Below are 26,249 nucleotides of genomic sequence, written 5' to 3'. Positions count from 1 at the left end.
AAAAGCTTGGACTAAAATTTCTAAAACTAGGCCAACCCTTATAAAATATTTAAATGTAAGAACTGCATGGAGTCACAGGCAGGAGTTAAAATGGGAATATTCTTTCTACTCTGGTAGATTTGTCTACCATGCCATATTAGACTATTTTTGATAAACAGTACATTGGTTAGGGATACAGGAGCATTAATTGTCTTTACAATCAAATTATCCAGCTTTGCAATCAATTAAAGCTGGGCTAACAGTCTAATAGGGGAGCTAGAACTAGATGGACTTTTGAACGATCCCTCCTATAGAAATAGATTTGGGTGCTAAACTATCAAAGGAGACAGAAAATAATATTTGTTTAACTGGGACAAGACGGTGAATTACGCAGTTTGTACATCATTACTTTGAGTATTACTATTCGCCATCATAACAAAAAGAAAAAACTGCAGACAATAGCCAATAGGTCTCGCCTTTGGGACCTTATAAGTGTTTAGCCATGCAACAGTTGATGTTGTTGCACCAAGGATATTGTGCTGGATAACTAAATACTTATAAGGTCCCAAAAGCGAGACCTATTGGCTATGCCAATGCTTGTTATTTAATTGAAAGCAGTTTTTAAAAACAGATGGTCCTTGCGCGCCGCTCCATAAACATTATAAGTAAAGGACAACAAAGCATGGTGGCGAAGGAGCGCACACTGCAGTCGTACCCCGTCCCTCTTCGCAAAGTTATTCAGCGCTCTGTTACATATACTTTGTAAAAGTAAACGGAAGCCAGGAGCACGTGATAACTAAAGGACAACACATTAGGCCTAAAAGCATGGCATGAAAGAGCGCACACTGCAGGTGTAACACCGTCCCCCTCGGAAACTTAATACGCAGGAGCAGGCAGTGTTCAAGAGTGGCTTAATATAATGCCACAGCACATGACAACATGCAAGGCCGCTGAAAGCGAGGACACTACGGCCCTGGTAGAAGTTTCCTGTTGAACTTAAAGCATTTTTTAATAACGGGCCCTGAGCGCCCGTAAAAGTGCACACTGCAGTCGTCACCCCGTTCCTCCTCGCAAAGTTGGGGGAGACGTGTTGTGGCTGCCTGCTGTTCATATGGCGTCGCTGGTGGGGTTCCTGTGAAGCTTTCTCACAGCAACTTGTTAATTTGTGTTAGTTAGTGCGCCCCGGGCTGGGATTACATTTGTGATACAGTTTGGTGTTAGGTCATCTCAATGTTATTGCGAGTGGGGGAGGTGAGCTGCGTATGATTGCAGACACTGTCAGAGGGGGTCGCAAGTCTAAAGGCAGAAGGCAGCAGGCAGCAGGGCCCCAGACAGTTCAACTCCCCTCGAGGATGTTCATAGAGACAGTTACCTGCGGGTTTCAAGTTGCCTCTTTGTTTCAGTTTTGATGGTGTTTAATTACAGGAGTGGTGTTCTAGCTGAGACATCCAGTTTCTGAGCCGGTGTTTCTGTTGGTTGCTTAAGTTCTCTGGATGGGTTCCTTCATCTGCGGCACATCGCCACAGCTCTCCATCAGCATGCCTTTTAGCAGGGTTTCTTGGCCTTTCCGTCAGGGCTCTTTGACTCTGGCCTTCTCAGTCTTCTAGCCTGCTTGATATCTAAGAGGGGGACATTCTCCCTAGTTGAGGCTTCTGCTAGTAGGCACACATGTGGTGCCTTCGTGTTCCAATATAAGCTACTTATGAACGGCACGTATGCGGTTCAGCGAGTTCCTGCAGTGTTCATTATAATGCACTGGGGGGGTGACCCTAGTCCAGTTCTCTAAACATAAAAATCTCCATTGTTTCCTCCCACTTTCCCTTCATTTAAGATGAGTTCTGTCCAGGAGGTAGGTAGCAGCCAGCCTAAGTGCCAACCCTTGCAGGGAGGTATTCTGGTTAAGTCAGCGGGAGCTCTCTCTCCTTCCAGCTCCAGTTGCGAGTTTAGCCCAGCTCACACCAAAGACATTCCGACCCATCTTGCTGTCCCTCGCTATGTACATTACCCGCCGGGCAGAGAAGTCACGATGCCAGGGACAGACTGCGTCTTGAAAAATATAGGATGACCGAATTCTAAGAATACTAAAACACAATTTGGCAATTTTGGAACAATTATCCGACCCAATTTCTTGGTTTGGAAAATCACCCCTGTGTAGCCAGAGTTTGGTAGATTGCAAACAATGTCATTATGATGTGAGTAGGGCCTCTGCTTCTCCCGCTGAAATGTATTGACCCCCTTTAGCTGGCTGCAGGCAAGCACAAGGCTCTCTCAGACAGCTTAGATCTCATGCCGGTGTGGCATTTCATGCCAAGTTACCTACCATATTCCAATGTGAGAGTCTGTGCTGACACCAAACTTTCAATCTAAATGAATAGCTCATATATATGTTTTATCTTTAGGAGCCAGGCCTGAGCATCAGCAATCTATTCGTCAGCCCAGAGCTGTCAGCTGCATGACACGATGCTCAGCCTTCTGGACCAGGCTCCCTCTCTCGTCTCTTCAGAACTGATCCGGATCAAAGAAGAGAGGAGACACGAACAACAGTTACTCCTGTGTGCGTCTCCCAGTGACAGCCTAGGCCTAGTGTGGGGGCACAGCGATGACAAGCCTGCGTTAAGAAAGGGTTCGCAGAAAGAAGCAAATACAGCATTTCTACAGTCTGAGCCTGGCAGGGGTGTCACTGCATCACAGGTCTGAATCAACAAGTGAGGGTCAGTAGTGTGTTGACGAGGGAGAAGAGAAGTGGGGTTTTAAGTGAACTTTACGTTAGGGCTACAAAGGGACAACGGAGGAACGTGGCAAGTTTGCGAGGGAGAAGAGAAGTGGGATAAGGGAGGGGGTGGCAAATGGTGATCACTTTCGCAGCCGCTTTGATGTTCACTGAGAACATCAAAGCGGCCGCGAAAGTGATCAGGCAGGCTGCCAAATGGTGCGCGCGCACATGCACTGCATTTGGAGGCCTGAAAAGCACTAGTTTGCACTTTCAAATCCCCCGTTTACTAAAGCTCTCGCCAGAGCAGCGCTAAAGCGCTGGCTCAGGCGAGACCTAATAAATAAAACTTTATGCACAGATAATGGTAGAAAATACAATAAATAAAAATCATTAATCCAAACACAACTCAATCAAGGCAAATCAAAATATCAAACTACTCCAGATATTACAATATATAAAAATGATAAGCTACAAAGTTTAAAACCTTTGAGCACAGGGGAGAAGATCAGAGACATTCTACCTTGGAAATCCAAAGCTGATCGATCATGAAACACAATTTTTCAAGTCCAAAGAAACAATATGACTACTAAAACAAACTCAGAGGAGGAGGAGGTTAGAACAGAGTTGCAAGCTCTGTTTCAAGTCTCTGTACATGGAAGAGTCTCATCCAGTCGCAAAGGAAATAGATATTAGCTTCAAGAGGTAAATCTTCCAAATATTACTTTAGAAGAGAACATTTTTGGAATCTGCCATAACTCTTAATGAAATAGTAGAAATTATTTTGAATCAAAAGGAAGGCAAATCAGCAGACCCTGATGGGCTTGCCACAGAGTGTTGCAAATAAGAACGCCTAAGTGCCTCTATTTGTTAAATTATTCAATGGGATCACTGAAGTGCGTCCGGTACCCCATACATGGAGAGTAGACAATTTAGGTCTTATTCAAAAGCTGGGGAAATGTTAAAATATTGTGAAAACTATTGCCCGATTCTCTTATTAAATACAGATCCAAACTCTTCCCTCTTGGCCAAGTGGTTGCAAAGTTATTTATAAGCAGCGCACAACACCCCAAAGTGCTTTATTCAGGGTAGACATCTCAATTATCTAACACAGGCTCTAATTGGTGAAGTTGATATTGCCATAACAAAGAAACTTCCACTAGCTGTTCACCTAATCACCGTTTATAAGCCATCATATTGAGTTAACTGGACCTTGTTATGGAACGTTTGGGGAGATCTGGGTTTTGGTTAAAGGTTATTTTGTGTCATTTAAGATACTAAGCCCTTGTGAATGAAGTCTGTCCATATTCTCCAATTCTCTTTGGAGAATAAAGGCTGCATTATATGCCAATGATTTTACTATTTTTGCAGCCAGAAACTAGCATTCCAAAAGCAGAGGGAATTATTTGTAGTTTTTTCCAAAGACTTCAGGTTAGCTAATGAACAAATATAAGCCTGAAACAACGGTGTGGAATAGTCAATAAAAAAGCGGAACAATAAAAGGTAAGAGCAGATAACAGAGTGCTGCTACGTTTGGCCCAAAACCTGAAATGATAGCCAATATTACCGTAAAGAAAATCTCTGCTAATAAATCAAGGTGTTAATTAGAAAAATGGAAGGGTATTTCCATAAATCAAATTGGAAGAATCAACATACTCTAAATGAAAGTGCTGCCTAAATATTCCTTTATCTTTAATGCAATGCCAGTATTTCTTAATCAGAGAGATTTTTGGCAGATATATGGTATGTTAAGCGACTTTTCTTGAGGGAACAGGGGTCATACACTAGCTTGGAAAAACATGAAAACTAAGGAAAGGGAGGCTGTACATTTCCAGATCTTCAATTATACTGCTGAATTTCACAAATAAAACAGTCTAGATTGCTAACTAATTGAACAAGTCCCCGGAAAAGGCTTTTAGCAATGACCACATCTAAAGAGTGGAGAGGGCAAGCATATAAATTTGCAACACCGAAATTCTTTAACCCCTTCCCCGCTCATGACGGAACCGTTCCGTCATGAGCCACGGTTGCCGTGTGCTCATGACGGAGCGGTTCCGTCATGACACGCCCGTTGGCGGCCGCTCCGCCTACGCGGCGCTGTTTCCCCGCCTGTGCGGGGGGACAACGCAAATGGGCGGAGTCATGACGGAACCGTTCCGTCATGAGCACAGCTCAACTGTGGCTCATGACGGAGCGGCTCCGTCATGAGCACAGGCCCACCGCGCTGCCTCCCTGCCCCCCCCAGCGCTGCAGCGGAATGTCCGCAGCAGCGAAGGGGTTAAAAAGGTAATATGGAAGATGTTACAGTTGGCTTCTAAAACTTAGTGGGAGATAATGGAATTATTTGGAACACAATATTCTTGCCTTTGTTAAGCATTATGGCACACATCAGGCACTCCTAGTTGTCTCAATGATAAGCGAAGTCTCTCATTAGAACAATAGCACCACCTTTTACAAGAGATAGAGGAAAGCAAATTGGAGACATCAGAGCTTTTCGAAGTGGACAGCTTGCAAAGCCTTAACGATTCAACTACATCTCAAGTATGATAGTCTGCACAAGGAGATTTGTCCAAATACTAAACATAATTCACTTATTTACAATATTCTGGTTATATTTGACACTGAAGAAATTGCCTGAGTCACCGTTCTGATGCCCTAAATGCAGAGCAGACAAGAAAGACGATTTCATGTTTTTAGCTGCTACGCACACCAACCTTTATGGTGTGAGGTATTGAAGGCACTTCAAAAGATGTTCAGCCATGCAGTTGAGGAAGACCCTTTTGTAATTATGTTTGGGATTCAACACAAGAACATTAGATTAAGCAAGACAACATTGTGATATGTTATTTCATCTTATACTACTGGCAAGGACAAGAGACTTTATACACCTGACAATCTGTAAACATTGTAGGAAAGATAGTGTTCTTACCCTATTGGAATGGTTATCCGTGGCCAAACAAATGGCTGCCTTTGATACGGATGTCTTTGTTGGTAGGAGGAAAATGTTCTGGGCATGTTTCTTTCAACTGCCAAAAATCTTTCACTAAAGGTCCAATGCAGGGGCGGCTCCTCGGCTAAGCCGAGAGTGTCGCCCCTCTGCTCTGAGAGCAGAAAAAAATAAAAATAAAATGATAACTCTGTTATTATCATTTTATTTTTCTTTGCTGTGGGGTTGGATTAGGGCGGGGATGGGGTCAGAGCCTGGGAGGAGTGGTGAGTGCACACTCTCAAAGTGTGCATGACTGCTTGGCTGGCAATCTTGGCCCGGCCAAAGCGTCATGCGCACTTAGCATGTTCCCTACCAGGCTGCATTACACAGCCTGGTGGGGAATATGCCCAGGCCCACAGTCCCCATATGAGCGCCGAACCTCGTCGCTCAGATGAATCACAACGCTGCAATGCAGCGTTGTGATTGGCTTAGGGGAACCAATCAACGCAGTATTGCAGCGTTGTGATTGGCTTAGGGGAGCCCGGGTGCTTCCTGATTCTGGACTTGCCAGGAAGAGAAGGAACGACGGAGAGACGGCAGCTGCGGAAAGTTACGTGTTTTTTTTATTTCAAATCAGTTTATTGAATATAAAGAGAACACACAGTAAAAACAAAACCCAAGTAAGTGTTTTTTTTGTTGCATTTTTTTTTTAATTCAAACTGCCCCGCCTTACCACCCCTGTTCTCTGCCAGCCTCCACTGGTACAATGATTAAACACCAATCATTGATCACGAGGGATTCATCTCTTTTAAAACGCATTCCCCTACACATAGCTGCTTGGGTAAAAAAAAAAAAGAGGGGTAACGTTTTGGAAAAACCACTGACGAAATTGAGGGCTTAATACAAAGTAATAGCTGATATGGGCTAGGCTGTCTGCTCTCACAACGGTTACTCTACTAGTGGTTAGAAACGGTCTATTTAATATGTCTGCAAATGTGTTCCAAATTCTAGCCACTCTAGGAGATGAAAGAATACAATACCCTGTTGAATAACATCACATCGTTGGATTTCTGGCTGCTGAATGAAACACATTTGTTGCTAGTCATCTTGTTTTAAGTTACACACTGAGCATTAGCAGAAGAGAGTCTGTGCTAATAAAAAATTGTTTCTGTACAACTGATAAAAACACATGAAACTATTGTATATTGCTGGTGGGTCTTATGGTTACTCGGATAAGTCTCCATAATCCGATTTTAAATGCTACTGACTATTAAGGCACATCAAAGATTTTAAATGTCTTTTAACCATTCCAAACCTCCGAAATAGGAATACAGTTAACTGCAGCCTTTCGAGCTATATCTGTGTACTATAGAGGGTTGGGGCCCCTGTACAAGGAATTCACATAAAATTGAAAAGACTTGTTCTTACCCACTACAACCGATCACTTTGTTGTAAAGAAATGATGGAAGTCCTTTCAGGTGAATGTTGTTATCCACATACACAAACTGCAGTTCCCGTGACCGCCCTAAATCTTATGAAAAGAAATACACAAAGTGAGCATCCTTCATTTGTAGATCAGCGTAAAATGCAGCATACAAAATGCTTTCAGAAAACACAGTTATAAAACAATACAAAAAAAGTTTTTTTAAGTAAATAGAAATATACAATTTGTTAAACGAATTTTCTTGAGATAATATTATTTTCAGATACATAAAGTCCTGTAGAGGTTACCAGGGCGCTAACACTGCCTTTGCATGCACTGGTCTCAAAGGTGACAACAGCAGTGTGAAGAACAGAAGGGAAACAATGCCCTGGTGAGAAAAGTTTACCTTCTGTAGCTCTCACAGTTACAAAACAATACATCACATAATGAAACAAATTAAGAATTACCTTGTTTTTTTTTAACATGTTGCTATGCTTTATTATTATGAATGCACGAAAAACATGTACTGACAAATATAATAGGTCTGGCCTTGGAAAGCTGGTGGGATGCTTAAATTTTTATTTTTAAGTATATGCTACAGAAATCAAAAGAAAGGAGCATATGTTAACTAAATGTAATGCCATACGCTTGCTATTACCATTTTAGATTTGAAAAACAAATCCCATACAATTTTAATACAATAGTATGGGTTCTTCCTAGCAGGCAAGTGTACTTAGAAGAGGAGTAGAATTCTATTATGTTTAGTTCTTACGCAGGTAACAAAAATATGGCTCTTTTTAGGGCAAAGAAAATGTACTATTGGCTCTGATGTACTGTAACCTGCTTAAACACCCACGGAAGACTAAAAAAATGAAAAAGGAGGATTTAGACTGGAAAGAAAAAGAAAGCATTAGACATTTTACATAAAGTATTGGTCTGCCATTCTGACAATGAAGTGCAATTCTTTTAGGTGGGTATTTGTGTGTCTGATCAGTGTGCTGTTCGCTGCAGTGATGGAAGAAAAATGTGAATGACTGCTGAATAGACTAATGAAAAGAGTGCATCCAAAGCCCTAAAACCAAAGGTTACAAGGACGTTTTAGTTATGCTCGGATTTCACTCTTACAAAACCATTGAAATTCAGCAGTTATATTTACCTGAGCTAACTATAACTTACGCCCCCACAATGCACTGCTTATGAACGAACACAATACATCATTAATGTCATGGCCAGTGACATCACCGATGACATCTCAAATGACATCACTGATGACATAATCCACTGATTGTGAGTGTTTTGTAAAAGTTTCTGAGTGTTAAACATTTATACTAAGCTACCACAAAAGTTAAATTAGTGTACTTTGTGCAGTACTAATGAGTGATACTATTTCTAACATTTTATGTGAGTGGTCGTGTGACTGTATGTATTCGTGTGTGAGTGGCTGTGTGGGTGAATAAGTGGGTGTGTAAGTACCTGAATGGTTAAGTGGGTGGCTGTGTTTGTTGCGGCACTAGTGAGTGAGTGGCTGTGTGAGTGACTGTATGGGCGGGCGAGTGGATGGGTCAGTGGCTGTATGGGTGACTGAGTGGCTGTGTGAGTGGATGTATGGGTGAGTGACTGGGTGTGTACGTGGCTGTTTTGTTGAGTGCTTATATGGATGTACGAATGGGTATGTAAGCTGTGTGGGTGTGTGAGTGGCTCTTTTGAGTGGTTTTAAGGGTGAGTGACTGGGTGTGTGAGTAGCTGTATTGGTGAGTGAGTGGATGTGAGTGGCTGAATGCGTGAGTCAGTGGCTGTGTTAGTGACTGTATGGGTGGGTCAGTGGCTGTATATGTATGGGTGAGTGGTTGTATGGGTCTGTGAGTGGGTGCATGAGAGGTTTGTGGGGTGTGAGTGGGTGTGTGAGTGGTTCTGTGGATGATATCACCAGTGATGTCACTGACCATGTCATTAGTGATGTAATATATGAGGTCATAAGCAGTGCATTACAGGGACATAATTTATAGTTAGCTCAGATAACTAGAACTGCTGAATTCCAATGGTTTTCTACGAGTTAAATCTGAGACTAACTACAACGTCCCTGTAACCTTTGTTTTTTTCAGTGAATTTCTACCCTTTTTTAATGTTATTTCCTAACTAAAGTTCCTTTAACCATTTTTTGTGAATTTCAAAGGTTTATTAAATCTTATTTCCCAATTGTAACTTTTGGGAGTGCGAGTGGCTGTATAGGTCAGTGAGTGGGTGTGTGAGTGGCTGAATGGGTATGTGAGTGGGTCTGTAATTTTTTGTATGAGTGTATGAGTGGTGTGTGAGTGGTTTTGTGGGTGTGAGTGGTTTTGTGGGTGTGTGAGTGGTTTTGTGGGTGTGTGAGTGGTTTTGTGGGTATGTAAGTGGTTTTATGCGTGTGTAAATAGCTGTAAGGGTATGTGAGTGGGTGTGTGACTATGATTGTATGAGTGGGTGTGTGAGAAGTTTTGAGGGTGTGTGGGTGGAGTGGATCTGTGAGTGGGTGTGCGAGTTGGTTTGTAAGTGGCTCTATAGGTGTGTGAGTGGCTGTATGGGCCTTTGGCTGGTTGTGTGAGTGGCTGTATAGGTCTGTAAGTGGGTGTGAGTGGCTGTATGGGTGGTTATATGGGTGTGGGAGTGTGGGTGGTTATATGGGAGTGTGGGTGGTTATATGGGTGTGTGAGTGGCTGCACGGGTCTGTGAGTGGCTTTGTGAGTGAATGACTATGGGTTCGTGAGTGGGTGTGAGAGTGGTTGTGCAGGTCTGTGAGCGGATGCAATTGGCAGAATGGGTGTGTGAGTGAGTGTCTGAGTATGTGTGTGGGTGTGTCAGTAGCTGTGTGAGTGTTTGGGCCAGAACAGAGCCTCACCTGCCCCTTTATCCAACATGAGTCCACCGTTAGGCACAATATAATATCTACCCAACTGGAGTACATTCTACTGGTTAATTAGTAAGTGCTAACTCGTTGAGTACCTATCTAGTGCATATTCTACACTACAGTTGTGTAATGGACCATGCGGGAATGTCTTCAGTGACATTCTGTGCATTTAATTTCATCAATGTGATTGTACTTTAAGCGTGTTCTTCCAGAAATCTGTGAAAACATGAATTCTAGAAGACGATGAGACTACAAATAGATGAATCCCCATCAAAAAGGGTACTTCCTCATAAATATACAAAGAAAGTAAATCTTTCTTTGGTGGAGATGTCCTCATATTCATCACATCAAGAAGGCATCACCAAAAGTTGCTAGAAATGGGCGGGGGACCTTATGGTAAGCTGCTCATCATACTGGCAAAAGGTGGGGAGATCTTTGCATACTACTAAGGGGGGTTGGGCAAAATGGACGAGGCTTCCAGGTGATTTTGCACATATGGATATGCATAGTAATTTAAAGGGAAAAGTATAGACTCTACTCTCATCTGTAGAGGGCACGAATGAATCCACTTGTCACAGTCACTACAGATTGCCTCCGATAGATCAACAATGCATTCAACTTTACCAAGGATTTGAGTTCATTTTTTAATGAAGACACACTTGCTTTTCCTTCATAAAGTCCAGGAAGTTAGTATAATTTGTCCTTTACAGAAGTTGAGCTTCAACTAGAAGAAGTAGACACCTCCAGGCGCATTGTGTTTGGCGCAGGCTGTGTCAGCTGCGAGAGCTCCTGGGGGCTGTGGTCCCTGTCTCCTCCTTGCACCCAAAGAACTAGTCACTACTCACCAATGTATGTGCTGCTACAAAATAATATGGCTATATGAAAATCCTCATAAAAAGGATTTGTTCACACAAGGTAGGATATAACAGATAGATTGCATTAAAGGCTGATAAAAAAGGATCACTATGGGGTTGCGCCTATGTAGCAGACACTTTCTATCAGTTACAGATACTTGGTGAAACCTTTAGTTATCACTAAGTAATCTCGATTCTGTTAAGAAATGGTTAAGTAGGGAGCCACCCTATGGTTGTTCCACATTCACATTCTCCATACGGAAATTGGGAAAGAATGGGTCAACTAATAACAATAAGTATCCCTACAGAGTAGAGCCAAAGAGAGTAGTTCGCCAGAGATGATGCTACACCTATTTTTTTCTATTTACACGAGTGGTCTTCAAAACAATACAATATAACCCCTTAATTCATGGAAGCTCTTTATTATGGAGACAATTAAGTAATTTTGTATAAAACGTGAGTTGGACTCCACCACAGTCTGCATGGCCTCAATTTGCACTCTCAATGTAACGGTCTTAAAGTAAATCCAAACAGAATGCACATACTGTCTTCGATTAAAGTAAAGCCTGTTCCCCCGTGGGCACCTGGGAACTGCGAGTGCATAGAGCTCTCTTGCAGGCTAGTGCTTGAATTTAGCACCCATCTTCTAACCATCCATACATTAGTGAACTAAACCAAAACAACTAAGCAATATGGCTGGCTACAACGGACAGACCGCATTTTCGCTGTTGATAGGATGTGTTACTATTTTTCAACACTGCAGGTCTGTCAAATGGTTGATATTATGAATTGGTTACGGTGTTGGTGTACCTTAAAGTACAAAGTCTATTTTCTCTATAATGAACAAAATTAAAAATATGTATTTACCCCATCTGTCTTATTGGAGCCAAAAACGTATTCCTGACACACAGTGATATAGGAAAACAAGTCAACAGCCAAAAATAGCAGCAGAGCATAAATGAAAACCATCAACGACAATCTTTATTTCTGATTTGACCAACACAATCGCCATACTCTCCTGCCCTTTGCTGTTGCCACCGAGCCACCCACTCTGGGACCTCTGACAACCACAGAGCAATAGTCCTATTTTCTGCACCCACTTACTGGTTTTCCATATATGCAAATTATGAACATTTTATCTCAAGTAAGCTTATTCATTCACAATATTCCCCTAGCAATGTATGGTACCTTACTCACAACTCTCGCCAAATGTATGTTCACTATCCACCATTTACTGCAACTTTGCCCATCACATCCAGACGTTAAACCTTCTACGACGATTCCACCTGGGGCAATGTAGAAGCCTTGTCCAGTCAGTGCCGAGTAACCACTATATTTTACCTACAATTATTTAGCTTCTACCATCACACTATATTCAAAACATCCATACACTTCAAACTCAAACAGGATGTGACTCAACCTAAAATTTTTCAAAAATAGGTACTATTTTATGGTAATTGATCATCACATAATCCAACACAAATTCTACTCTTTTCCATCCCAGCTCGACCACACAACACAAACCATGTCCTTTACGCCTACATCCGTTAATGGCAGGTACACTTTGTGTTTCCATATCTCAGTTACTGCTATTATTGTATTACAGTATCTATTATTACTGTATCTCTATGCTACTCTAGGGACGTGCATAAAGCCTCTGAGACCCTAACATTATACTAATCTTTGAAAAAATACTTACAAATGTGGACTTGCCTCACCACTATACAACCCTATCTACTGTTCCTTCTCTCTATGCTGCTGTAGGAAAACTGCAGTCAGAACTAATACAATTCGAAGGGGCGTGGCTTGGCGCCCGCGGTGGATGGCGGCGCCTGGGTGAGGTGCTCCGGGGGATCCGAGGATTACCGTGTCAGCCGCCAGTGTCGGGCCGAACCGGGAGTTTCTACGGACGTCGGAAATGGTGTGGACCTCCCTGGAATAGTCAGTGCTCACTTACGAGTTATACACGCGGTTTTTCTGGTAAGTTGTTCCAGGATTCTATCGTGAGGTAGCGGCCGCCATCTTGGAATCCCTGTTACCGGCAAAAGCTCTGAAAATGCCGCGCTGTTGCCCCCAGGCTGCCTCTGACTTTTTATACGTTTTTTCATAGCTTTTAGGGCAGAATCCCTCTGAAAGCATCATATGGCTGTGAAGGTCTTTTTTTTTCTTTTCTCTTTTTTTGGTTGGATTATTTGGCTGTTCCCTCAGCATTTTCATGACTAGATATTTTCGGCGGCCATTTTAGGTCTCTGCAAGCTTCCTAAGGGCGCTTTCACCTCAGGGTATTAACACTCTTTGAGCTTGTTACCATCCAATAGTTGCATCACTTCTCAAGGTTTGAGTTATATTATCCTCACTCCTCATGCCTGTGACTATTTTCGTGAATTTTCTGTTTTTATCGCTTGGGGCTTACTGGATGTGTTAACCTTACTACTCTTTGTGCAGGTCCCGCGCCCAGCTTAATTTTATTGCCGAGGGGCAAGAATCATTTGTTATCCGTATTGCTGTTTGATGGTTTTGCGGATATATTTATGGGCAGGTCGAAAAGTGACTCGCGCATAGCCTCGCAGCATTAGAACGTCTTTATCAAAAACTCTAGAATTTTTACTGCATACTCCAGATTGAAGGATTCTCCGCAGTCTACACCAAACTCCCTGGAGGCCGACATGGATACTGTACCTACTCCATCAGGGAAGACTGTCACCAAGCGCCTAAAGCACAATCCTTCTTCTCCCCCTAAACCAGCCTCTCCGGTTTCGATGGAGATGCTGTTGGATGAGATTAGAGCCCTTCGGCCCTTTATGGAAGAAACTAACTCTAAGCTACAAACCCTTACGGATAATTGGTCTCAACTTGAAACCAGAGTCACTGCTGTTGAACAAAGTACCTTTGGCGACACATGTGCGAGTGTCTCCCAACTTCAATCTCAGGTATCGTCACTTCAGAAACATATCGAGGATCTTGAAAATCGCAGTAGAAGAAATAATCTACGTATTTACGGTTTGAAGGAGGGAATTGAAGGATCAGACCCCCTCGCCTTTTTTACTTCCTTTCTTCCCAAGGTGCTTCATCTACCTGATGGTACTACTCTTAACATCCAAAGAGCACATAGGCTGGGTCGTCCCTCCTCCAATTTGTCATCTTCACCAAGACCAAGGGGAGTAATTATATACTTTTTGGAATACACAGACCTGCTGATGGTGCTTTCTGCGGTCAAATCAGTCCAACGTATTACTTGGTCTGGTTCAACCTTGTATTTTGCACAGGACTACGCCAAATCGACTGCAAATAGGCGTAAAGCCTTTCTCAACATGAGGCCAGCTCTCCGTTAACTGGGGGCCCGCTTTGGCCTTTTTCATCCTTGCCTGTTTAAGGTTACGTATAACAATAGAACAATTTCTTACGAAGCCCCAGTCAAGCTACAAAGTTTTATTAATTCATGCAACCCAACTGCTATGGACACTCAACGGCCTTCTTCATCGGATAATTCTTAACTCTTTGTATTGCTTGCAGTTATACAGCTTCTAGGCCCTTATGGGTTTTTTGTTTGACCTCTTTCTTGTTCTAATATTCATTCATTGATGCTATCTTTACTTGATTATTTTTATCTTTCAATTGTTGTCCTCTGATTTGACAGTTTGTATAATGATGATTCACTTAGCATTGTTTACTTGTTTATTGCCGATGTTTCTGTTTTCTATTACCTTTTTACTCATTTCACTTATTTTTTCATCTCTCCAATATTTACGCTAACTTCTTTTTCTTCATTGCCCACACAGATTTTTTACTCCAGTATCGTGGTTTCTCGGATACCCCCGTTCAGCTGATCCTTGCTGTGTCGCCTCTTCCATGTGGTTCCTCCTCTCCCCACGTATTTTCCTTGAGTCTTCCTACATGTAGGTATGTTTTTTGTCTTTTTGTCCTCCGTTATGTTCTTTGTTTCTTATTCTGTAATACTCTCTTTCATCTTTTTCTCCTACTATCTAACTTTCTCACAATCTTTCTTTTCTCTAATTCCTCTTTTCTTGTTTCAATGGCTACATTCATATATCCTCAATAATTTGCACTATTCTAAATTATTTTTCTCCTTCCTACTTCATCATTTCTTTCTTAACATTTCACATTGTTCCTACGTAGATTTTGTTACTAGTTTATCAAGCTTAGACTTTTTTATTACTAAGCTTTGTATTTTGTGGAATCGGACTGGTGTTTTTACTTGCTTTTTGATATGTGATTTCGTGTATTATGTCACTTAAGTTGCTTTCATGGAACATTAGGGGTTTAAATTCTCCCATAAAGAGGCAGAGAGTTTTAACACATCTGGCTAAGTTAAATGCGGACATTGTTTTCTTACAAGAAACACATCTCACTGAAACTGAGTCTATGAAATTAAAGAGAGGTTGGGTGGGTGACGTTTATTTTTCTCCCGGGGACGGCAAACGTAATGGTGTTGTAATACTGTGTCACAGATCTCTTCCAGTCACACTATTGACACAAGAAGCAGATGCCGATGGGAGATGGCTCATCGTTAAATTATTGCTAAAGGATGTTCCATTATCCCTGCTTAACGTATATGCACCTACAGGTGGGGACTCTTCATGTTGGCCTGCTATAGATAAATACATATCCAGCTGCCTTGAGGAGAATTTTATTATGGCTGGGGATTGTACTCAAGTATTAGATCCTTTTGTCGACAGGAACTCAACAGTGCCTTTTGTCCCTAACAAGATGCACAAATCATTCACTCGTACTATCTCTCATCACAAATTACTTGACGCTTGGCGTCTTTGTAACCCAATCACTAGGGAATATTCCTTTTATTCTTCGTCACACCACACCCAGTCCAGAATTGACTATGTCTTCGTTTCCCATAATATCTCTCAATCCCTTGCATTTGCAGACATTGGTCCTATTCTGCTGTCAGACCACGCTCCCATCTCTATTGGCTTTGATTTATTGCCTAGAAGTAACGCTCCGAGAAGATGGCGTTTTAATAATTCTCTCCTCTTAGACCCCAATTTCTCATCGTCATTTAATTCCTTTATTACTGATAACTTTGAAAACAATCAGACAGAATCTTTATCATTTCCAATTTTTTGGGATGCATTTAAAGCCTCAGCAAGGGACTTTATTATAAACTATGTGGCGAAGAAAAGGAAAGCAGCACGTAAGATTACGTCAGATCTCCTTCAGGATATCAAAGCACTTGAACACTCATACTATACTTCTCATTCGGAAGTCAGCTTAAAAACACTTCTCAAAGCCAAATTGGAATTTAATAAAAAATCTACAGAAGATGCTTCACTTTATTTGTTAAAATCTAGTGCAAAATTTTATGGGGGTAAAAATAAGGCAGGAAAAATGTTGGCAAGTTATTTAAAGACTCGCCAAAATAAAATACACATTGATTCGGTTTCTGCCGAACAATCAGTTTTAAAGTTCAAAGATACTGAGATTCTGGAGCAATTTTCTCTTTTTTACAAATCCCTATATTCCTCTGAAACTCAACCTTCGGATTGCTCTTTAGCGCAATTTTTTTCGACGTTACAAAAACCTCAGCAGTCCTCTCCGGACCTTTCTCAATTAGAGTCTACTCTTACGCAGCATGAATTATTTAATGCTCTACAAAAACTTAAAAAAGACAAAGCTCCTGGCCCAGATGGTTTTACTGTTGAGTTTTATGCCCATTTTTCCAAGCTTTTATTACCAAAGTTACATTTACTTATAAGTTCTTTTATCTCTTCTCATAATTCCTCTGGCTCTTTCTCAGAGGCCCATATTTGTCTTATCCCCAAAGATGGTAAAGACCCTAAATACTGCAAAAATTATAGGCCCATCTCTCTTGTGAATATCGATTTTAACATTTTTTCTAAGGCCTTAGCCATACGTCTAGATCCTTACTTACCAAAATTGTTAGGGAAAGAACAATCTGGTTTTGTTAAGGGGCGAGTTATTACCGATAATACCCGACTCTTTTTTGACATTCTATCCAAATCATCTCATCTTGCCCACTCTTTGGCGGCAATAGCACTTGATGCTGAAAAGGTCTTTGACAGGGTTGAATGGAAATATTTATTTTACACTTTAAAATGGTTTGGTTTTGGCCCTAATTTTATAAATGTATTATCTCTCCTTTATTCTAATCCTCGTGCAGCAATCTGCGCTAACGGCTTGACTTCCTCTTTTTTTGACTTAGGTAGAGGAGTACGGCAAGGCTGCCCTTTGTCACCTTTTCTTTTTAATTTAGCCCTTGAGCCGTTTTTATCCAAATTACGCCAAAATCCAAATATTTGTGGATTTCATTCATCACATGCTCACATTAAATTGGCGGCTTATGCTGATGATATTATGCTTTTTGTATCCAACCCTACAGATTCAATTCCTGCCTTCTTGGAGGAAGTGAAAGCTTATTCTTCTATTTCTGGTTATAAATTGAACAATGATAAATGTGAAATATTGCCTCTAACGAAATACACTTTTAGTTCAGATTTTCAAATCTCCCAATTTAAATGGAGTCTGAATAATATTAAATATTTAGGTTTACATTTCACTTCTTCAATTCCAGGAACTGTAACTCTTTGTATGAATAAGTGTATTCAGAAGCTCTCTGATTTAACCTCTAAATGGCATCCTCTTTATTTGTCTTGGTGGGGTTGCTTGGACACCATAAAGATGATGCTATCACCCATAGTTTTATACACTATTTCCAATATCCCGATTCCAGTTCCATCTAAATTCCTTAAAAAAATTTACTCCATTTTATCTTCATTTTTATGGAATAACAAAAAACCTAGAATGCCCCTGAAAAAATTAACCCGTCCGAAAGCTGAAGATGGAGTTAATTTTCCAGATTTCCTTGCTTATCAGAAAGCTTTTTTACTACGCCAAGCCTCTTTACGGTTGCTTGATCCCACAGATGATTGCCCCCTTTGGACATCAGTGGAACTTCTCTTTCTTTCTCCTTATTCTTTTTCTGAATACCTCCCCATTTCTCGTAAACCGCAATCCATTTCCACTCCTATAATAAAGCACACTTCCAAGTTACTTGAGATACCTTCTCATTCCTCCTGTGTCTCTAAACAATCCTTCTTGAATTCAACAATTTGGCATAATAAAAACTTATTAATTCACAATAAACCCTTCTACTGGAAAACCTGGAGGCAAAAAGGTTTAATTTGGATACACCAATTGTTTTCGGACTCACAATTTGTACCTTTTGAAGCCCTCATGCAATTATTTAATTTGCCTACCTCCTTTCTTCATAAATATAATCTACTTAAATAATCGGTGCTGAACTCTCTTTCTCACCTTCCCATTGCACTTAATACTCCTGTAAACCCAGATTCCTCTCTTAATCTTCAGACTTTGTTATTGACTACGCCTAAAGCTTCTATTATCTACAAACACCTACAAGGCAAGGATAATAATAGACAGAAGACAAACTTAGAAGAAGCTTTGGAAAGTGACTTAAATACTTGCTGGTCAATATCGATGTGGACTGACATTTGGACTAAAATACGCAAATCCTCCAGGGCAGCTAACACTACCCAACCATTATTCTTTGTGTACAATAGATTGTTGCTAGCGCCATCTACTCTATCTAAATGCTTCTCTTCTACTCCGGACACATGTTGGACCTGTTCTTCCCCCAATGCTGATCTTTTTCATATGTTATTCAATTGCCCACAGGTACACCGTTTCTGGATACAAGTTTGGTCTCAAATCAATTTAATTTTTGGTACCAAGTTCCCCTTCTCTTTTACTCATATTTTCTTAGGTAGTCTTTCGCCCATTTGGAACGACACTCGACTTAATGTCAAGATTATTGATTTATTACTGGCGGTTGCCTTTCAACAAATTACTGTCAATTGGAAGGACTCATCCAAAATATCGTTTAAGGCTTGGTGGTATACCGTGTGCCATAATCATAGGTTAGACACAGCTTTTGTATACCCTCCTCAATTGGCTGTCAAACATACTGATCTATGGACGCCTGTTACATTTTTTATTGACAGAAGTGCCAGACAATGCTCTTTGCCACAACCTTCCCAACAGGAGGTTCCTAAACCACCCTAATGGCTCCATAGGTTTCTTTTAGTACCTATTCTAATGTGTATATCTCATGTATTTATTATTCTATCATTCCGATTCCTTTATTCTGCATGTAATAAGCTTGGATTGTATAGATGTATAATTTGTATTGTATATTGTGTGTAAGTTACTATCTTTCCTTATCAATAAAGTATTTTCTTCAACTTAAAAAAAAGAACTAATACAATTCAAAAATGTTTCTCCCTGTAAAAATCCAACTATTTTCTACAATTAGTTTGCAAGTTCCGTTTCCCACTAAAGCGAAGAAGTTTTTGATTTACCATATTATTGCAGACATCATAGTGTATCCATATTGTGCTCCACAGTGTTCAAATCATACAGCCCTGATGTGTATAATATAAAATAATTCCGCAAAAATATAGTACAAAAAATCCCTTTTTGTAGAACCTTTCCATTTATTCTAAAACTCTCAAGAGCATTACATACATTGACACAACAACTTCTCAATAGTCGTACAATATATCCTATGTCCATAAGGAATCACTGAATCGCCAGCAAGCACAGCCTTCTCAAAAGTGTACAGAAAGCAACTCCCAAAACCAGCCTTCACAACATGCATTACAAGCGAGCGTGGTCCAGCCATAGCACAAGATAAAACACTAATGCAGACACACCAATTTATTTGAAAATACTCTACAATCTTGCAGAAAAAATGTAAAAACAAAACGTCAGAAGACATAACCACCCACAAAACAGCTAAATAACAGACAATTTGGAAGCTCTCCATTCGTACCAAAAAATCCAATTTCTAAAAGGCCTGGATAAATTAACTAGACTGGGTACGAACGCTCAGTTAAGCAGAAAGTGAATCTCCCCTTCAGCCCAGAAGTCCTTGCCATCTTCGAATGTTAAATCCTATTTGCTATATCTACATTTGATAACTGAAAAACAGAACGGGGCAAATATTAATTGACTTTGTTTAATGACAATGGACAGAAGGATTATTTTAATTTCTTGTACAAATTTCTGTGATTCCCACAGTGTGCTACTCAACCGGTATTTTGGTGATTTTCTGCGCTTTCTGTTATTGTACCCAGATATAGAACTGACATACACCTTAACCCAGCCAGGACTATTGGCTTTACCAAGGATAGTTATCGGTTTAAGATAAATGAGTAACATCAATTATTTTGTTGTAAATTATTAACATTGAAAATATTACAATTCTGAAATTGAGAGACTCAGTTAAACATTGCATTTTCTTCAGCTTTCACCTTATCAGTATTTTGACAACCATAGAACCTCCATCACACACATTTGCGCAGTTTTAGCGATAGTTGGGGAGAGAAATTCGCACTGCCTACAGCCTCAACTCCAGACCTCTCAATGTTGACCAGTTATAAATACCTGAAGACGGGATCAGTTCAAAGCATGCACTATACAAGAGTAATATACTACACTGAAAAAAATGCAAGAAAAGAACATCCTGGAAATAGCTACCACTTTTAGGGAATGCACGTTTAAGTAAACCATGTGGAAACTAAATCACTTTCATGGATTATCTTAAAGTTTTTTACATTCATTGTTCGGAAATCAATCAGTGTTTTTGGCAGTAAAGTAAAGGACACTGATATAGGGCCTGATAGGGACACGCTTCAATGTTTAATTACTACCAGGCCTGAGACACGAAGGGTCTAGGCCCACTTAGAACCATGGGTATGACCTTCATTTTCATCACTTATATTAGACATATCAGTAGAGCTTTCTCACAAAATACCATGCTACCGTATTTGGGATTCACAACATTAGGGAAGCAAGCAATTTATCCCCGACTTATAAATTCTGTAATTTGTTCTAAATGCATTTCTTCCTTTTGCACCCAATAGGTATTTTCATCCCACACAAAATAAAGGATGGCGATTACACAAAAAAACAGCCAGTATTTATGGTTTTAAAATTATTTCTAGCAAACATCTTAGATACACTTTGGTAAGTGGTTGTTCTTGTAACAGAAAAGCTAACGATATACATATAAACTGTTTTTAAAGCCCGATGACGGAAGAAAGTGAAAAGTGCAACTACGTTAAAAGAAATATACTTTTTCTATTTTACTTTGCCTTTATGTGTACAGATGTTCATGTAGTTATAACACAATCAATTCAATAATGTTGTCAAAAGCTCATCTTTGAATTTTCCTATTTGGTCCTAATAAGTATGCTTCTTTTTGAGGTGAAGTACTCGAGTTTTCTGGTGTACTGAGGTGTATAAAAATTGTGGTTATAAATTCATAAGGTTTGCGATTCCTGCAATCAACACAATCAAATGTATTAAACAACTAATTACATTTTGAAGTAGTTTAGTAATTGAATAGCATGTGGCTCTCGGTATCAAATAAAAAAAAAAAAGATTTATCTAATCGGTTTGCATTAGTACTGCTATTGAGTGGTATCTTAAAGCCATATGCAGTGACGAGGGCTACAGGATTTTCTTTTTCATTCATATAGGTGAGGGTTGTCCAATGTAGATCTATTACTGCCAGTGGCATGCCAGATTTTCAGGTATCATGTGAGATAAATTTACATACAATGAACAAAGAATGTCACTGATCTAGTAAGTGGTAACCAAAAATCTGACACTGCTCGACTCTTGTTAAATAAACATGACATAGGTCAAGCCAACTTGATCAACAAAATAAGTCACTGGTCTACTACCCTGGAAGTAGAGTTTTCATAACACTATAATAGTTACAAATCTGAAACAGTGGCACACTTAATGCTGGACTATTTACTATGGAGACACTTTGTGCACTACACATCATCTAAGTCACTATGGAGGTTTAAATTAAGACGGCTGGGAACATTCTTTAAGGGTAGTTAGGTTGTACCAGAAATCCCTTTGATAAATCTTAGGCAGTATCCGCTTCATTGCTGGCTCTCAGATGACCAGTCTGAACAATTACAAAACCAAGGACATATGCAATCAAAGACAGGAGAGTCCTGAGCTGATGGTCAGGTTTGCAAGCACTCCATAGTCTGGGTCTCAAAACTCCTAGGGATCAGTCACAATGATTTTGCTACTTTTTAACTGTAGATTTCTGACTGCGATGTAGCGGTGCTTTATTTCTTGTAAGTAGACCAGGCCTTTAGCATAGAAAGGCTTGAGAATAGTGTGCAGTACTTGGAATTGCATCAATGCTGACCTGTGAATGCCAAAACACAGCCTGTTTTCCTAACAGGGCCCAATCAGCTTTGCTTGATAGAGTTTGAAGGAATGGTAGAACCTATTGATGTTTTACAGCTGGACCTTAAAGGCACAGACCAAGGCGTTGGTTAATCAGTGGCATAAAGGGCATAAAGGAGTTAAAAAGACTAGCATGCCAGCTGAAAGGAGGACGGTTTCTTGCATTTTGCCTCCCAGCACCAGGATGTCAGTTTAGGTTGTATTCAAACACAGGAGGTTTTCTCAATAAGTCATAGATGTGTTCTAGACATTTACAGACATCTGTCTTTGTGCTCGGGTAAAATTCCAGTTGAACATGAAAGTAGGTATTTCCAATGTACATTTTAAAGTGCAATACATCAGTGGCAATCATTAGGCCATGGGCAATAGGGATGGTCCCCACAACGCCGTGTACTGTATCCTATCTGACATCAGTTTCACAGTCAATTCATACTTGTTGATTTAGATTGGTAAGAAAGGACCCATTCAAAGGCTGTCCTGAAAATCTAGCCTCTTCCTAAGTACAGTGTTCAACAGTACTATGCGACAAATTAAGCTACCTGTAAAAAACAGGTTGACAGATTGGTTTCTTTTAAATGGTCAGCTGAAGCATAAAAATAGATTTTTCATTCTCACCAGACTTCTTTTTTGTCCAATTGAACAGACTTGGTACTTGCCATTGTACTTGGAGCCTACAATGATGTACATGTCATGTCCTTTACTGCTGATAACCGCTTTCTAAGCACTTCCAATTTCGACAGCAACAGAAGCACAAAGTTCATTGCGGAGGATCACACTATGTAGGAAAGAAGGGATTAGAGCCCAAGTTTCCCAGTTCCATAGGAAGCAAAGTAGTCCATTCCCCACATATCTACCCATTAAAGCAGAGTAAACCAGACACTTATGTTATGTCTCATACACGTATAAGTTTAAGTACCAAGCGCCACTTCAGTGAATTTCCTTTTCAATGTTCTAATATCACTGGGTACAGACAGCAATGACAAAGTCTTCCTTCTCGGCAGTGTTGAGCTTTTAGTGGAACCCTATCTCTTGCCCTAAAGTGCCTAAGTACTGGTCAGAGTATGCTAAAGTAACTTCCTCCACAATCCTGTCTTAAATCGGTGTTCTAGGAAACAGTAAATCAACTTGCTCTTATTAATCGTAGTAGTGGGAGTAAGATTAGGTTTTTGATTTTACATTTACCATGGGGTCTGTCTTGGAGAACGTTCTTCCATTTGGTACTGACGGCTGATTACTTGATGGATTTGTAAATGTTGTACGTCCTTATACTTTATTCTAGATTTGCCAGTAGAACACGTCCTTCGGCATTGCAAGTCTACTAAGAGACAGAAAAGTTCTTTCTTCTGCAAACTCGGAAAGGCACTACACCAGCGACAGCGTCAGCTACACAAGCATGGCTTGAAAAACACCAGTAGCACAGTTTTATTATCATTCTGTCTGATGTGGCGTGCAATCATACTTTATTTGAATTTTCCAATACCCTGAGTCCAGTCAATGCTATTGGTACTTTCCACTGTAGCAGCCTACCTTCGCCTCATACCATGAATCATGCGCAAGTCCTGGTGGAATAAATAAATCTCCCAAGACTGATGTAGAATCAATGTTTAATTTCAGAACACATAAACTGGTCCAGCGATAGCTCCTGGCTTACTTACTGCAGCTATTTGCTTTGATTAGTTTTCTGCCATCAGATGGTACATTTAGATGAAATGACATGAATTATGCAACAAGAGCCAGTTGCAATTTAAAAATAGTTTCGAGAGTGACTGCTACATGGAGTACAGAGGGTATAATAAAAGCAATATTTTTAGAAAACAATTATTCGGACAGGTCTTTCCTGCAGTTGTTGGCAGTTGGGGTAGAGATTTCCAGATTTCATTTATTTACTTTTCCTGTACTTCCAACCCTCTTGGCTCATGAAATGTTATTGTGACGTGGAAGCAAGCTTGCCTGTTTAGAACATCAAAGCAGTTGTCATGGAAATGGGCTAAGATGCCAAAATGTTTTGTTATGTATTTTGGTATTTAGAAGAATGGAAGCATGGAAGATAAAACCACAAAAAGTAGCCCTGGAGCCCAATGCTGGCCCACAACCTTTTCAAGCAATCACAAACTCGCCTTCAATTAATCGGTGGAAGCAGCACGTGACACGCAAACGAGAGGAAGCATTGTATTTGTAGAGCTTGTGCAAGATATGCCCCAATATTTCATTAGTATAGTTCTTCTGAAGGAAGGCAGGTGGGCGCCATTCTGGCTCTTCTAAGATGACTGATCTCGGAATGAGTCTTAAACCCAAACCTACGAAGTCCAGAACCTAAGCCAGAAACAGATTATTGTGAGACGGTGTAATATAAATGTCCTTTTGGTCCTTAAAACATAGGTCTTACACTGAGCGTTACGATTCTATCAGGAGAGAAGAGATATATTAACAAAGTAGAATTAATGCTTTTATAAACAGCTGCATTCGTTTAATAGAAGTACGTGTTATATCTGGTATATTGTATTATGCATCTTCCCTTGTTCTCTGATCTTTGCTGCTCAGCCAGTATGAGTGTGCTGTGTGGAGTGATGGAGTGCATGGTGATGCAATGGAATGCTTGCATAGCTGGGAGGTTGATAGTGTCAGTTTGAGTATGGGCTGAGCAGCAGGGAAGCTGCTCCTGATGGGGCTTTACTATAGAGTTTATCAAGGGGTTTACTATAAGGCTATACTAAGATCTAAGCTAAGAACCTATGAATATTCTTATCTGCAATCAAGGCCAATAAACCATCTTCTGTAACCTACACTTCCGCTACTGGACTTTTTCATCATAACATTGTGGCAACGATTTGGAGAACGAATGTACAGAAACTACGCGTGAGAAGCAGTATTAACTAACTTTTCAAGAAACTACTCGGATGGAACTACTAAAGGGAAATATCAAGAGACTCAAGCTTTAAAACACCCTGCAGCCCCACGAGTGTCTTTCCTCCAGACAGCTCACAACCAGGGCGATGGTTTTACATAAACTGGTACCATTCTTGAGAAAGAAGTTAACTTGCTATGTAAGGCGGTTTGTAAACTACAACGCATCCACTGCTCATCTGATGGCAGTCTTTACGTGAGAGGAAACGGCAGCATAAACAGTTAAAGATGCTGTGTACCGTTTAAGGGGAACTGCCAGCTTCCGGGGACTTTGATAATCGACTGCAGAACGAGCGACATTCTTGTGTTCTACATCTTCGCGTGTCCACTTACTGTAATGACTGTTGTGTGGCATTTGAACGGACTGCTACCTCGGACCGCTGCGGAGTTCGAGTCCACTAACTGTAATGCTACGAAGTTTGGAACTTCCCGGGTGGGCTGATGCATGAACTGCTGCTGTATGTGAGTGGCCATGAGGCAGTGGTTCTAAGTGGTTCTCAGTGCAGCCGCACGGCAGTTGTAGCATATTCAGTGTCATCAGCGGGATTGGAGCATGCGCAGATGAATTGCCTCTTTACTCTCACTGGCTGTTGGCACGTCATTACCCAAAAGCTGGAATACCTTCTTGATTGGATTGGTGGACACAAACTGGAATCTTTCCGGCAGCGTGGTTGAAACAATCACGCTTCTTGGTTTGTAACCCGAATGTGATGAGGGTAAAATCACCTTTCATTACTTGTGTTCTGATGGATACATGCTACTGCTGGAACAATTTTCTACCTGTGGATGACCGGACCAGTCATGTTTTGTACCAATTTGAGTGAGATATCACTGACTGGAAACTTTGAATGCCATATATGGATATTGTTTCTGAACATGTTGCTGTTATAGTGTTTTTTCTCGTCATGATGTATTTACGTCCTAATGATTCATGGTGTATTTGCTACTTAATGATTTGCTGTGTAGGCCATGTTCTGCTGCAATGTTTTGCCATATTCTTTCCAAGTGCCCAGTTATATATGATATTAGGATGTATTAAAGTTATTGTACATATTTCTAGCCTATGTGTATTTTGCCATGCTTTATGTATGTTATCTGCCTACGTGTATTTTGTTGTATTTAAGTACTGATTGGCTGCATGTGCAATACCTTAGATACTCCTCCGAAATTCAGTTTGTGTTTGATTGATTGTTTTGGGGATGCGAACGGTGATTATGTAAATGGTAGTAGAGTTCTCTGTATAGCTGTTTGTGCATAAGATGCGCTAGGATTTG

The 26,249-nt window shown here is 40.5% G+C and overlaps 1 protein-coding gene across 2 annotated transcripts in view; it reads right to left on the bottom strand.

The window, feature by feature from the left end:
* Positions 1-26,249, bottom strand: part of LRRC28 (leucine rich repeat containing 28) — a 431,942-nt gene that overhangs the window by 101,326 nt on the left and 304,367 nt on the right. For both annotated transcript variants that reach the window (XM_085644518.1, XM_085644516.1), the window contains one exon: positions 7,047-7,149. In XM_085644518.1, coding sequence (XP_085500644.1) covers positions 7,047-7,149 — 103 coding nt within the window. The remainder of the gene's footprint in view (positions 1-7,046; positions 7,150-26,249) is intronic.

This window comes from Triturus cristatus, chromosome 3_1 (assembly GCF_964204655.1).
Source record: "Triturus cristatus chromosome 3_1, aTriCri1.1, whole genome shotgun sequence".
In the NCBI taxonomy this organism is placed as follows: domain Eukaryota; kingdom Metazoa; phylum Chordata; class Amphibia; order Caudata; family Salamandridae; genus Triturus; species Triturus cristatus.
Note: the sequence above shows the minus strand (reverse complement) of the source record. Positions and strands in the feature narration are given on the sequence as shown.